The following is a 12,136-nucleotide window of genomic DNA, read 5'->3' on the forward strand; positions in this document are numbered from 1 at the left end:
TTTTTCCATATTTTACCAAATAAATAAATTTGTTACCTTCAATGAATATAAAGGAATTAGGGACACTACTACTCATATTTGTGGAAAACTAGATATGAACATATTTAAAAATTTCCCAAAGTAAATGTTGGGTGAAGTCATAATGAACAAAAAAGAAAGAGAATTTTTGGTTCTTTCCCTAAGATCAAGCTTTGTCTAATGTTAACCCAGAACTTTAGGGCCCCTAGACATTGGACATGGGTTATACTTTAATAAAAGTATATTGAATAAAGGAGTAAATGGTATGCTTGTTAGATTTGTATATAACACAAACCTGGGAAATAGTGATAATCCCAAACTGGATTTAGGATTCAAAAAAATCTTGACAGAATAGAACACTGAATTTAATTTAATAAAAATACTTTTTAAAATAATAATAATAATATGAAATATTTAAAGGCCCAGTACAATTTAATAAATATTTTGCCCATCTATAAATATAATAGATTATATTAATAATAAAATAACAAATATATCACATATTTGAAGACTACTATCATGCCCCTTCCTCTCCCCAAGTCTTCTCTTTTTCAAGCTAAATATCTTCAATTCCTTTAGTTGATCCACATAAGGCTCTGGTTACCTCACTCTTCTGGTTACCCTACCCTTGAAGCACTCCGAGTTCCCAGTCTTCTTCATAAACTGTGGCACTCCAAATTGAACACAATATTTCAGATGTTGTCTGACCAAGGGAAAGTACTAGACATCTTGGATCTGTCATTACCCTAAGGCTTTCCCTTGGACCAGATTAGATTGTCAACCTACTAGTTTCTATCTTCAACCCAGGTGTTTCTCTATTATTATTATTATTTTATCATTATTGTTATTAAGGCCATTAGACTCCTATCAAAAATCAGGCCCAATCACTGGTTTCAGGAGTCTTCCTCCTTTGCCTTATTCTCCTTATTCCTCCTTTTCCTCCTACTTTGTTGCAGGCCTTCCAGGACACAACATGGCCACTAGCCACAATATAGAGGAAGGACTTTAAATTAGTCTAATCATTTCATCCTGATCACTCTGAAGCCCTCACTACCTATGTATAAATTCCAATTCCCCAACAATTTCTTTACTTCTCAACTCAAACCCCACAAGATCCTACTCCTGCCTACCCCTTTCACCATATTTTCCTAAATGCCTGAAACATAAATTATCTTTCATCTTAGACCTTTTCTGGTTTCATTGTTTCCAGTTTCTGGAAATGACTAAGACCTAGCCTCCTCTTGCATCCTGCTCACATTTTCTAGTACTAGTATTAGATTGTTACTCATAACCCACATCCCCCAACATCCAATGATCATGGTGGAGAAGTTGGAAAAGTTTTTGCTCCCTATTGCCATTTCTAGAGATTCTCTGCCACCAAAATTCGACAAAACCTCCTTTGAGGTTCCCATTATACAAATGTATCACCCAGTGGATCATTATCTATTGTACCCCATACAGAGCCCTTCCTTCCTCAGTGAATTCAGTCCCTAGCTCACAGTCTTTTGAAATTTCCTCCACAATTCCTACTCTCTTATTAAAGGACTTCAGCATGCATGGAGATATTCCTTCAAATAGCCCAACTTCCCAGCTCCTCAATTTATTCCATTCCCATGATGTATGTCATTCTCTGTTAGCTATACAAAGAAGTGGACATACACTTGATCTTGCTGTTATCTACAGTTGTTCTGCTTCAATATTCATGATCTGCCTTTATTTGATTATAATCTCTCATCATTTCATTTTTTTCCTATTCCCTATGACTCCTAACTCTATGTTTTTTTTCCTCATTGTGATCTCTATTTCCTCCACCCCTCAGTTCTCCTCCTTTCCCAATTCTAACACCTTGGTAAATCAACTCAACTCTTCACTATCCTCTGTTTTCTAATCCTTACCCCTGTTCTGTCACATATTATAGATGTGTTGGATTTCCCACCATTTGCCTCTTTCATCCCTATTTATGTGTTACAGAAAATCAAGAGATCTTGGGATTGAATTCACTACAAAATTATGTTACATAATCTCAGCTGGATCCTTCCCACAGCAAGGCAATTCTTTTACATTTCCCTAATTGATTCCCTAAGCCACTCACAAAAGCTACTCCAAATCTTTTAATACCTTCTCAGTCACCCAGTGAATTCCTTCTTCACCCCACTCCTATCCCTGCCCTTTTTACTGAAAATCTTGCATTATACTTTAGTGAAAAAAAATTGAGAGTTTTTTGCTGAGAACTCCCTTTCCCCCTCTTCCTCATTTCATATCACGTAGACATCTTCCCCTACTACTTCCTCCTTCACTCCTATTTATGATAAAAAGATAGCCTTTCTCTTTGTCAAGGCAAATCTATCTACATGCATGCTGTTTTTAAATTCTGAATTTTTCCCCTTCCTCCTTCCTCTCTAAGACAATAAATAATTTTATATGGGGTATTCTACATGCGTCTTTGATTGTGTCTTCTCCAGAAGATTGTACTCAGTGACATCCCTACTCTCTTTCTAATTTTCAATTTCTCCCTATCAGCTGACTTTTTCCATGGTGCCTACAAATAATCCAATGTCTCCTCTAACTTTAAAGAGTCTTCACTTTATCTGATCATCCTTGCAAACTGTCATCCTTCTTGTCTTTTCTGCTAAATTCCTTGAGAAAGTCAACACACTCATATACAGGCACACACAATGTATCTACTTCATCTCCTCTCCCTCACCTTTAAATTCTCTGAAGTCTAATTTATCTTTTCACTGAAAGTATCCTCTTCAAAATTACCAGTGATCTATTTTTTGCCATATCCAATGGCCTTTTCCCAAACTTCATCCTTCTTGATCACTTTTTATAGAGCTTTTGATACCATTGATCACCACTTCCTCCTGAATACTTTTTTTCTCTAAGTTTTCAGTACCTTGTTCCTTCCTTGTTCTCTTCCCACTTTCCTAAATGATCATTTTTCAGTTCTCTTTGCTGACTCTTCAGCTTTGTCAAGCCCACCAATTGTGGATGTACCACACCTCTCTGAATCAGGGCCTCTTCTCTTCTCCATCTACATTATTTTGGTGATCTTATCAGCTCCCAAGCGTTCAATTGTCATCATCACACTGATGATTTCCAGATCTACTTATTCAATCTTTGTCTCTCCTGAGATACAATTCTGCACCACCAACTGCTTAGGGAATCGTTCAAGTTAGACGTCTGTGAGCATCATAAATTCAATGTGTCCAAAACCTAATTTCTTCCCAACTCCCTTATTTCTATCAAGGATACCTCTTCTTCCTGATCATCTGTACTTAGAACCTCAGTGCCACCCTTAATTCCTCACTTTATCAACAACATATATTTAATTTGTTGCCAAATCTTATTTCTACGTTCACAATACCTCTTGAAAACAACCTCATGCAGATGTGAATCTAGTATTAGCCCTTTTCACTTGGACTATTGCAATAGTTTTTTTCTTCCACAGAAGTCCTTTTTTAGTAAATTTTCATCTTCAGCAAACAATTTGAAAAAGCATTCATCTGCTTCCAGTCTAGTTTCCACAATGATGGGGTTCTCTTAACATGTATATTCTATGTATGAAGTTGTTCACTCAAAAATCACAAGCTCTCAATAAAAAGAAACAAGACGGCTCATTTCTTTAGTAAAAAATAGCATGTGAGTCAACAGGTAACTCTTCTGACTGGGTCAACTGAAAGAGGTCACATTTATGTAGCATTGAAAGCTTCCAAATCACATCATGAATTATTTTATTTGACTCACACAAACTACCCTATGAGCAAAGCACCACTGCGATCTCTACTTTATTTTGTTGTTGCTAGATGATTTTCAGTCATGTCCAATTCTTACTCCATTTGGGGTTTTCTTGGCAGAGATACTAGAGTGGTGAACCATTTCCTTCACTAGTTTATTTTACAGATGTGGAAATTAAGGCAAATAGGGTTAAGTGACTTGCCCAGGGTCACACAGTCTCTGGAGCAAATTTGAACTCAGTAAGATGAGTCTTTCTGACTTCCTGGCTGCCCTATACACTGTGAAATGAGTTGTTTAGGATTCAAAACTAGGGTTTGGGGCAGGATTTGAACTCAAGTCTTAACTCCAAGCCCAGCACTTTATTCATTATAGACACTGTCACATACAGGGCAACCTTCAATATACACTCATTAAACAAGCATGGATGCAGAGGTCAGCAGTTTAAAATATCACGACATATTTATTATTGAACCAAAAAAGTCAGCAGCAGTCTACACAATAAGTTTCTTTATGTTCGTCCCTTGGCAGGCAGCTTCCAAAACAGGAGATCGTGGCATTTTCTTCTTATCAGGGGTGGGGATATGGTGAGGTGTTTGGACTGGGTACAAAACAAATATGAACATCGTAGTGTTGGCAGCTCTTTAGGAGTCTTAGCTCTGTCCTTCTCCAGAGTCTTCTTGGAGCCAAACTACACCTATGGCCCATCGAAAAAGGAGACAATTTTGCTTTGACTTCTTTGCAAAAATTCTCTTGATATCAGACCTCTGAATGAAAGACAGAATGAGGTGGCTGCTGCTAGGTTTCTATAACTGCCTTCTGAGGTGTCATTGACTCAAATGGCACTCCAGGCCACATTCCATCTAACCATCAAAGTGATTTTTTAAAAGACCACTTCCCCCTTACTAAATAAGCTCCAATAGCTTCCTATCATCTACAGAATCACAGGTAAAATCATCTTTACTCCCCTGACCCTTTGCTACCTTTCCAACCTTTCCAGGCTTCTTACACTTTCCATCCCTCCATGTGCCATAATCCAGCTACACAGATCTACTTTATAGTCCTAGAACACAACATTCTATTTCCTAGCCCTGGGCTTTTGCAAACACTCCACACCTCGAGTGCTCTCTCTCTCTCTCTCTCTCTTTTTTTTTTTTTTTTAGCTTCCATCTCTTAGTTTCCCTGGTTTCCTCTCAAATTCAGCTCAAATCCTACTTCCTAGAAGCCTTTCCCAAGGCCCTACTGCTAGAACTTTCCCTCTCTGAAATTCCCTATTCAATACTCCATATGTATCTTATAGATGCTTAATTATTTATAAGCTATTCCTTCCTAAGTTTGTGAGCTTCTTGTGTGGTGGATGGAGTGCGGGGCCAAAAGAAAGTTCAAAACCTACATCAGACACTGTATGCCCATTGAATCACTGAAATTTCTGCTTGTCTCAGTTTGCTCAACTACAAAATGGAGATAATATTAGTACTTTTCCTTTCAAGGATGTTGTGATGAGATAATATTTGTAAAGCATTTAGAACAGTGCCTGGCACATAGTAGGTATTATATAAATGTTAGCTATTGTTATTATTGGTTTTTTGGCTTTCTTTGTATCCCTAATGCCTAGTACAATGGTTGGCACATAGGAGGTACTATAGAAATGCTAGCTATTGTTATCATTATCATTATCATTGTTTTTTTTTTTAATCCCCAATGCCTAGAATAGTGCCTAGCACATAATAGATGCTTAATAAATATTTGTTGATTAGTAATCAATTGATAAACCTCCCACATTTTTTTCACTTGAACTATAACCTAGCCATGGCATTTCATCAAGTACTTATAAAGATGATTTTTGAAACCCTCAGATATATAATTGTATTTATTACCATTCAATTTCATTTTATTAGATCTGACTTCCATTAAAGCCATACTCCAATATATATTGTGGTATGGGGATGATTCTGGCTTCTTGAAAATTGTGCCAGGGAAGTAAACAGAAGTCTTACTGAGAATGGAGTGATAGACTGATAGGGGAAGGGAGAGGAGTAAGAGAGAATTTGGAACTTAAATCTAAAAAGCGAGTATCAAAAAAAAAAAAAAACTTTAGCTACTGGTTGGCTATCAAGCAATACATTCTGGGTTTACAATATCTCTAAAAGACTATCTACTAATTTACACAAGAGCTGCATCGTAGAGGGAATATCAATATCATTGAAATTACAGATTCTTGCAGTAGAGAAGAAAAAGTATTGTTTAGATCTCTCTGGATTCAATGGTCATTGATTTAAAAAAAAATGTTGAGCGTCATAAGGTCAAGATCTCTGGGCTGCTTCTTCTCTCTCCATAAAGACTTTAATTTTTGCTTTTTCCTCCCCAGTGCATAGTACCTCCTGCTCTGGAGTGTTTATCAAACAGAATTGCCATAATCCAGATAGATCATGTCCAACAGCATTCCCTTGATTTACCAGTCTAGTTACCTTGTCAAAAAAGGAAATGAGGTTATTCTGGCACGACCTGTTCTTGACAGTCTGTTTATTTTTTCTCACAAACCATCCCTTTAATAACACCTTAGGAAACTGAGGGTCAGAAAGGGAAATACTTTGCTCAAGGTCACACAGCCAGTTATGGACAGAGCTGGTAGGGGCATTCGGCTCTCCTAACTGCCAAGTCCAGAGCTCTTTGCAGCATCCCTGAATTATCTGGTTCAGTCTTTTTTTTAAGCACTGTCTCAGCATAACTTATAATGAAACAAGCATTTATGAAAAGAAAGGCTTGGGAATCAGAAGATATGGGATTTTTTAAATATTTAAAAACGTGCCTAGAAGGATTTAGCGCTGAAAGGGACCTTAGAGATCATCTGTAGCTAGGGCGCTATGACATCATATTACAGCTTCCCCATTTTCTAGATAGGGAAACTGAGGCTCTTAGAGAAGGGACTCGCTCAAGGTCATAATACGCAGGGCACCTATGACTGTAAATCCATCTCCCTTTCCGCCGAACCATGCTGATCAAAGATATTGTCTTCCTTCCCGTGTTGCGCATTTGATAAACTTGTTTCAACACAGATATCTTGTACGGTTCCCGTTTCGGTGACGGAAGCTGCCACCCTCAGCTGCCAGGGATACTGAAAATAGGACAACCACCCGCAGACCTGCCCAAGCCCACAGTCCCTCCGCCCACACGCCCTTTCTGCTTGACCAATCAGAGGCCCGAGCGACTAGGCAGCCCCAATCAGAGCTCGCACCAAGACAACCAATCAGTAAGCTCAGAGCCTGGAGGCCTTGGAGGAGCCTCGGGGAGGGGCCAAGCAAAGGACCGAGGAGGAGAAGAACAACAAGTCCAATCAGAGACTCTCTCTTCTTCTTCTCCTGAGGGCGGGGAGCAGTCTCGCCGCGTCGACCAATGAAAGCAGATGAGGGAGGGGGCTTGCTCCGGTATGGGCGGGGTAGGAGGGTGGGCAGAGGCGGGGCTCGTCCAGCGCGGCGTAGCGGGTCGGCAAGAAGCCGGGTGAGGGGGCCGTTTTTTTCCGGGCCAGGTCGGGGGTGGGGGCTGCGCGAATGCCCTGTCTCTGGGGCCTGGAGGTCCTGGGAGGTTCGTAAGGACTCGAGAGAGCAGCAATGAGAGACGCACTGAGCTGCATATTCTCGGGGTGCGATGGATAGTGTCAGGGTCGTGCCAGACCTCAGAAACCGAAGCTCTGGATTGCGACGTATTGAGGTTGGGGAGGGGGTCTTCCCACGAACCTGGGGAGGTTCTGGATTCTGCCCGGATACTGTCGGGGACTGGGGTGGAGGAGGATGGGGGGGGGGGAGGGAATAGAAGGAGATGGTAGAAAGCTTCGTTGCCATGGTAGCGGATGTATGGATCCTAGGAAGGCCGCATCACCCCATTCTCCTCCGTTCCGTCTCCCTCCCCATCCATCCCTCCATCATGTCACCCCGGTCCACTGGCCTTCAGGAAGCCAGGCTGGGGCCAGCTCTGGAGTGACCGGATTGGATATCTGCCATCGCCTGCAGCCCCGCCATCCATTCTTCCATCCCTTCCTCTTTGCCTCCATCACTCCTCTCTCCTCTGGCTCCATCTCCCCCTTTTATCAACCGAGGCTCCCAGTCTCCTGCGTAAGTTCGGGGGCAGAGTGATTAGAAGCTTTGCATGGGTGTTTTTGGTGGAACTCACCTCTGCCCCTGCTCGGCCATGTTGGAAGCTTACTCTCATTCCCACCCCACCCCCCTTCCTTTTGCTCTTCCTCTTCTCCCTTCCTCCCTTCTTCCCTTTCTCCCCTCTTATTCTTTTCCTCCTTTTCCCCTCCCTCTTCACCTCCTTCCTTTTCTCTTTCTCTCATTCTTCCCTCTCTTTTCTTCCCTCCCCCTTCCTCCTTCCCTTTCTCCTTTCCCTCTCCCTCCCTTCCTTCTCCTCTATCTTAACTCTCTCCTCCCTCTCCTCTTTCCTTCTCTCTTTCACTCTTCCTTCTCTGCTTTCCCTCCTTTTCTCACTCTCTCTTCCTCTCGCCTTCCTTTCCCCCTTCCCTTCTTCCCTTTCTCTCCTCCCCTCCCTTCCTTCCTTCTTTCTCCTCCTCTTTTTCTCACTCTTCTTCCCTGTTTCCTCCCCCTTTCTCCTCTTCCTTTTCCATTTCCTTTTCCCTCCCTCTTCCCTCTCTTCCTCTTCCCTCCCTCCTCTCTTTCTTTCTCCAGTTTCCCACCTCTTTTGTTTTCTCTCTTCCCTCCCATCTCTCTCTCTCTCTCTCTCTCTCTCTCTCTCTCTCTCTCTCTCTCTCTCTCTCTCTTTCTCTCAGAGACAGAGATACTGCTACAACAGGAAAGGTATGAACTGTAACTCAGAGAGCTGATTTTTACATAGAGTGTAAGATGTGGCCAAATTGGTGAAATAAACAATTTAAGGTAGCTAGACAATGCAGTGTTGAGCTTTAATGGCTTAAAACTGCATTTTGGAATAGCCTAAGCTAGTGTGGCGCAGTGGAAATAACAGGACTTAGTATCAGAACTAGGTTTCTGATGATGACTGCCACTTACTGTTTAACCTGGAGATTTGTGGTTATCCTTAGGACTCAGTTAACTCAGCTATAAAATGAAGAGATTAGGTCATCTCTGCATCCTTACAATCTCTGATATCTGGTATCTTATGAATCAGAGTAAGAGAAGAAAACTTTTTCTAATATAAATTATTACTTGTTCTAGCTAAATTTTGTAGCCTCCCCATACCTAGCACAATTTTCTTTATACAGTAGGCTTCTAATACAAAGTCTTCCAAAAGTTTTGAAGTGTGTTAAATTATCACTGCTTGAAACATTTCACTAAAACCCCTATATTTGTTAAATGAGGAGTACAAGCAAATATAAAGCTGAGACTTTCCCTATAATAATTTACACTTTGGGGGAGTCAAGACATAAATATGTTAAAAATAAAATAATAAAAGATTAAAATGATAATTCTGTGTAATAGAAGAGGTGTTGCAAAATGTTTTATAATTAATTGCTAACAAAACCACACAAATATGAAAGTTCAGAAGAGGGAAATATTTGAACTAAAATTATTAATATTTTTGAGGTGGTGAAACATTACTTACTTTTTGATGGATAGGTATAATTTGGAAAGTGAAAAAAGGAAAAGGTGGGCATTCCAGACAGGTAGAGCATCACCCTCTTAATTAACTCATTTTGTTTTCCAGGATTGAATTTCTATCAAGTCTCTGAGTCATTTATACTGAAAAAGGCTTTCTTCTCTCACCATGATTCACAGCCTGTTCTTGATCAACTCCTCTGGGGACATTTTTCTAGAGAAGCACTGGAAAAGTGTGGTTAGTCGTTCTGTTTGTGATTACTTTTTTGAGGCTCAAGAGAGAGCTACTGAGGCAGAAAATGTGCCTCCTGTGATTCCTACTCCTCATCATTATCTCCTAAGTGTTTATCGCCATAAGATTTTTTTTGTAGCTGTGATCCAGACAGAAGTGCCACCTCTTTTTGTCATTGAATTCCTTCATCGTGTGGTAGACACATTTCAGGTGGGTGAATCTAGAGAAGGCTTACTTGTAATATCTTTTAAAATTTTACAGTTGACTAATACTGCACCTCAAATTAATGATGAGGAAGGTATTTTCCCAAAAGAGTTTTGCTCTTCAACAGAGAAGCAATTTCATAGCTGATGAAAATTATTCTTTGGTCACTTTTACTTCTAGAATGAGAAATTGATTGCCTTTTAGATGTGAAGGACTATCATAGTCTCTCAAAATTGGATACTACATCAAACATCATATAATACTACCTGTCCTTGACCGGATGTAGTCAGATGATATTAAAGTTGCTGGTTCACAACCCTTTCAATTCTGGTGACTAGTTTTAATTCCATTTTTCTTCATAAACTAGATGATTAGAAATATCATTTTATAATATGGTTCTTACTAGTCACAGTAATAAATTGCTTTGAATTACATCAAAATAAAATAACTATGAAGGATTTTTAAAGAGAAAAGGACCACACTAAGTTAATGTTTTTTTATTTACAAATTTTGTTTCACACAGCAGACAAATAATTTCACTGACAAATCACCAAAAAAGTGTATTTACTGAAAAATTAAGGAAAACAACTTATATAAACAACATTTACTAAAGAGTATATGTGACTAATTCTACATGTAATTTTATGCTTTTGTAATTTCTCACTTAAAAGAAAGGAAAGGCATGTGCTTTAATAAGTTAGTACCATAAGTTAATTGTTATTGTAGCAAAATCCTAGTTTCAGGGGTGAATGGTTTGTACAAAAACAGCCTTTAATTTGTAGTGTTTGTCTATAGCTTATAATGAGGCAGCTAGGTGACACAGTGAATAGATTCTGGGTCTGGGTTTTAAATCTGACTTCCGACACTTACTGTTTGACTCTGGGAAAATCACTTAATTCTGTCTGCCTCAGTTTCCTTATCTCTAAAATGAGCTACAGAAGGAAATAGTAAAGGACTCTAGTATCTTTGTCAAGAAAATGCCAAATGAGATCATGAAGAGTCAGTCAGGATTGAACAACAACATAGAGTACATAATGTTGGTGTTAAACCTTTATTCAGATAGAAACCTAAGAAGACTTCATTATTAAAATAGTTTATTTAACTTTCAAGTTTCACAAAATGATAGTTCTCTTTTTTTGTCTTCAAACATCATCAGGCTTCAAATCTTCAAGGAGAAAAGTTAAGCTATGCAAGACCATTAATACAATGTAGAACATAATTTTCTTAGTTATTTTGGACAATTTTGCTAAGGTCTGACTCTAGACAATAAAATCTACTACTTAACTATAATTAATTCTAAATCAAATTTTCTTCTCAGTTCCCATGATCTCCATTTGCATAGTGCAAAGTAAAGACTCTGTGATTGAACTTCTGCATCATGTGAGCTTTGGAATTAGCTGTATGAATACAAAAATTAGAGGATTGGCAGAGAACACAAACACTGAAACATTTAGCTAATACGAATAAAAAAAGCATTGTCAGTGCCTAGCTATATCACATGTTTAGAGCTTATTTTATGCCAAGGAAAGCAAAAGCATGTTTTATAACCTTAATTTAATATATTCATATATGTGTATAATACACAGATATATACATATATACACACACTTCTGAAGATTGGTAATAAAAATGAACAATTGTGAGATATCAAAATTGATATGGAACACTACTTCTTCCATAGTTCAGAGATGGAATTTCATGATTGTGAGTACTTGAACTACCGATGCAGATGGCAGTCAATCAGTAAGTCACTTTAATAAACATATATTTTACACTTACTTCATGCCATGCACCATGCTAAGTTCTGGGAATATAAAAAGAGGCAAAAGACATTCTTTATCCTCAAGGAGCTTACAATCCATTTGGGGAGATACATGCTGACAAATATACAAAGCAAATGATTTATGGGAGATTTAGGAAATAATACCGGGAAGGCATTGGATTTATGAGGGATTAGGAAAGGCTTCTTTTAGAAGATGGAAGTTTAGTTGGGACTTAAAATGAAGCCTGGGAAAGCAATTGTCAGAGCAAAGGAGGGAAAATATTCCAGACAAAAGGTATAAGCCAGAGAAATTGCCTGAGATGAAAGATGGAGTGTCTTGGTGGAACAGCTAGGAAATCGGTTTCAGTAGATTTAAGAGTACACACTGGGGAGTTAATTATAAGATTATTAGAAAGATGGTAGGATCAAACCTGTATTTTAAGAAAATCATTTTAGTGTCTGAATGGAAGATGAATTGGAATAGGGAGAGACTTGAGGCAGACAGATCCACCAGCAGGTTATTGTTGTAATCCAGGTCTGAGATGAGGGAAGAGATCTGAATTAGCAGCCTCAGAGGAGATAATGAGGTGTATTCAGGAGAGTTACAAAAGTGAAATG

General features: G+C 39.0%; 1 protein-coding gene across 4 annotated transcripts in view; it reads left to right on the forward strand.

Moving 5' to 3' along the window:
* The first annotated feature begins 7,070 nt into the window (after nucleotides 1–7,070).
* Nucleotides 7,071–12,136, forward strand: part of AP3M2 (adaptor related protein complex 3 subunit mu 2) — a 33,467-nt gene continuing 28,401 nt past the window's right edge. Inside the window, exons 1-2 of one of the 4 annotated variants that reach the window (XM_051975595.1) lie at nucleotides 7,071–7,178; nucleotides 9,430–9,762. In XM_051975595.1, coding sequence (XP_051831555.1) covers nucleotides 9,490–9,762 — 273 coding nt within the window. In that variant the 5' untranslated portion in view covers nucleotides 7,071–7,178; nucleotides 9,430–9,489. Of the gene's footprint in view, nucleotides 7,179–7,212; nucleotides 7,252–7,271; nucleotides 7,462–7,558; nucleotides 7,863–9,429; nucleotides 9,763–12,136 lie in introns of those variants that run through there. The other 3 variants (XM_051975596.1, XM_051975594.1, XM_051975597.1) reach the window with 3 other exon arrangements.

The sequence above is a fragment of the Antechinus flavipes genome, chromosome 2 (genome assembly GCF_016432865.1).
Source record: "Antechinus flavipes isolate AdamAnt ecotype Samford, QLD, Australia chromosome 2, AdamAnt_v2, whole genome shotgun sequence".
NCBI lineage: Eukaryota > Metazoa > Chordata > Mammalia > Dasyuromorphia > Dasyuridae > Antechinus > Antechinus flavipes.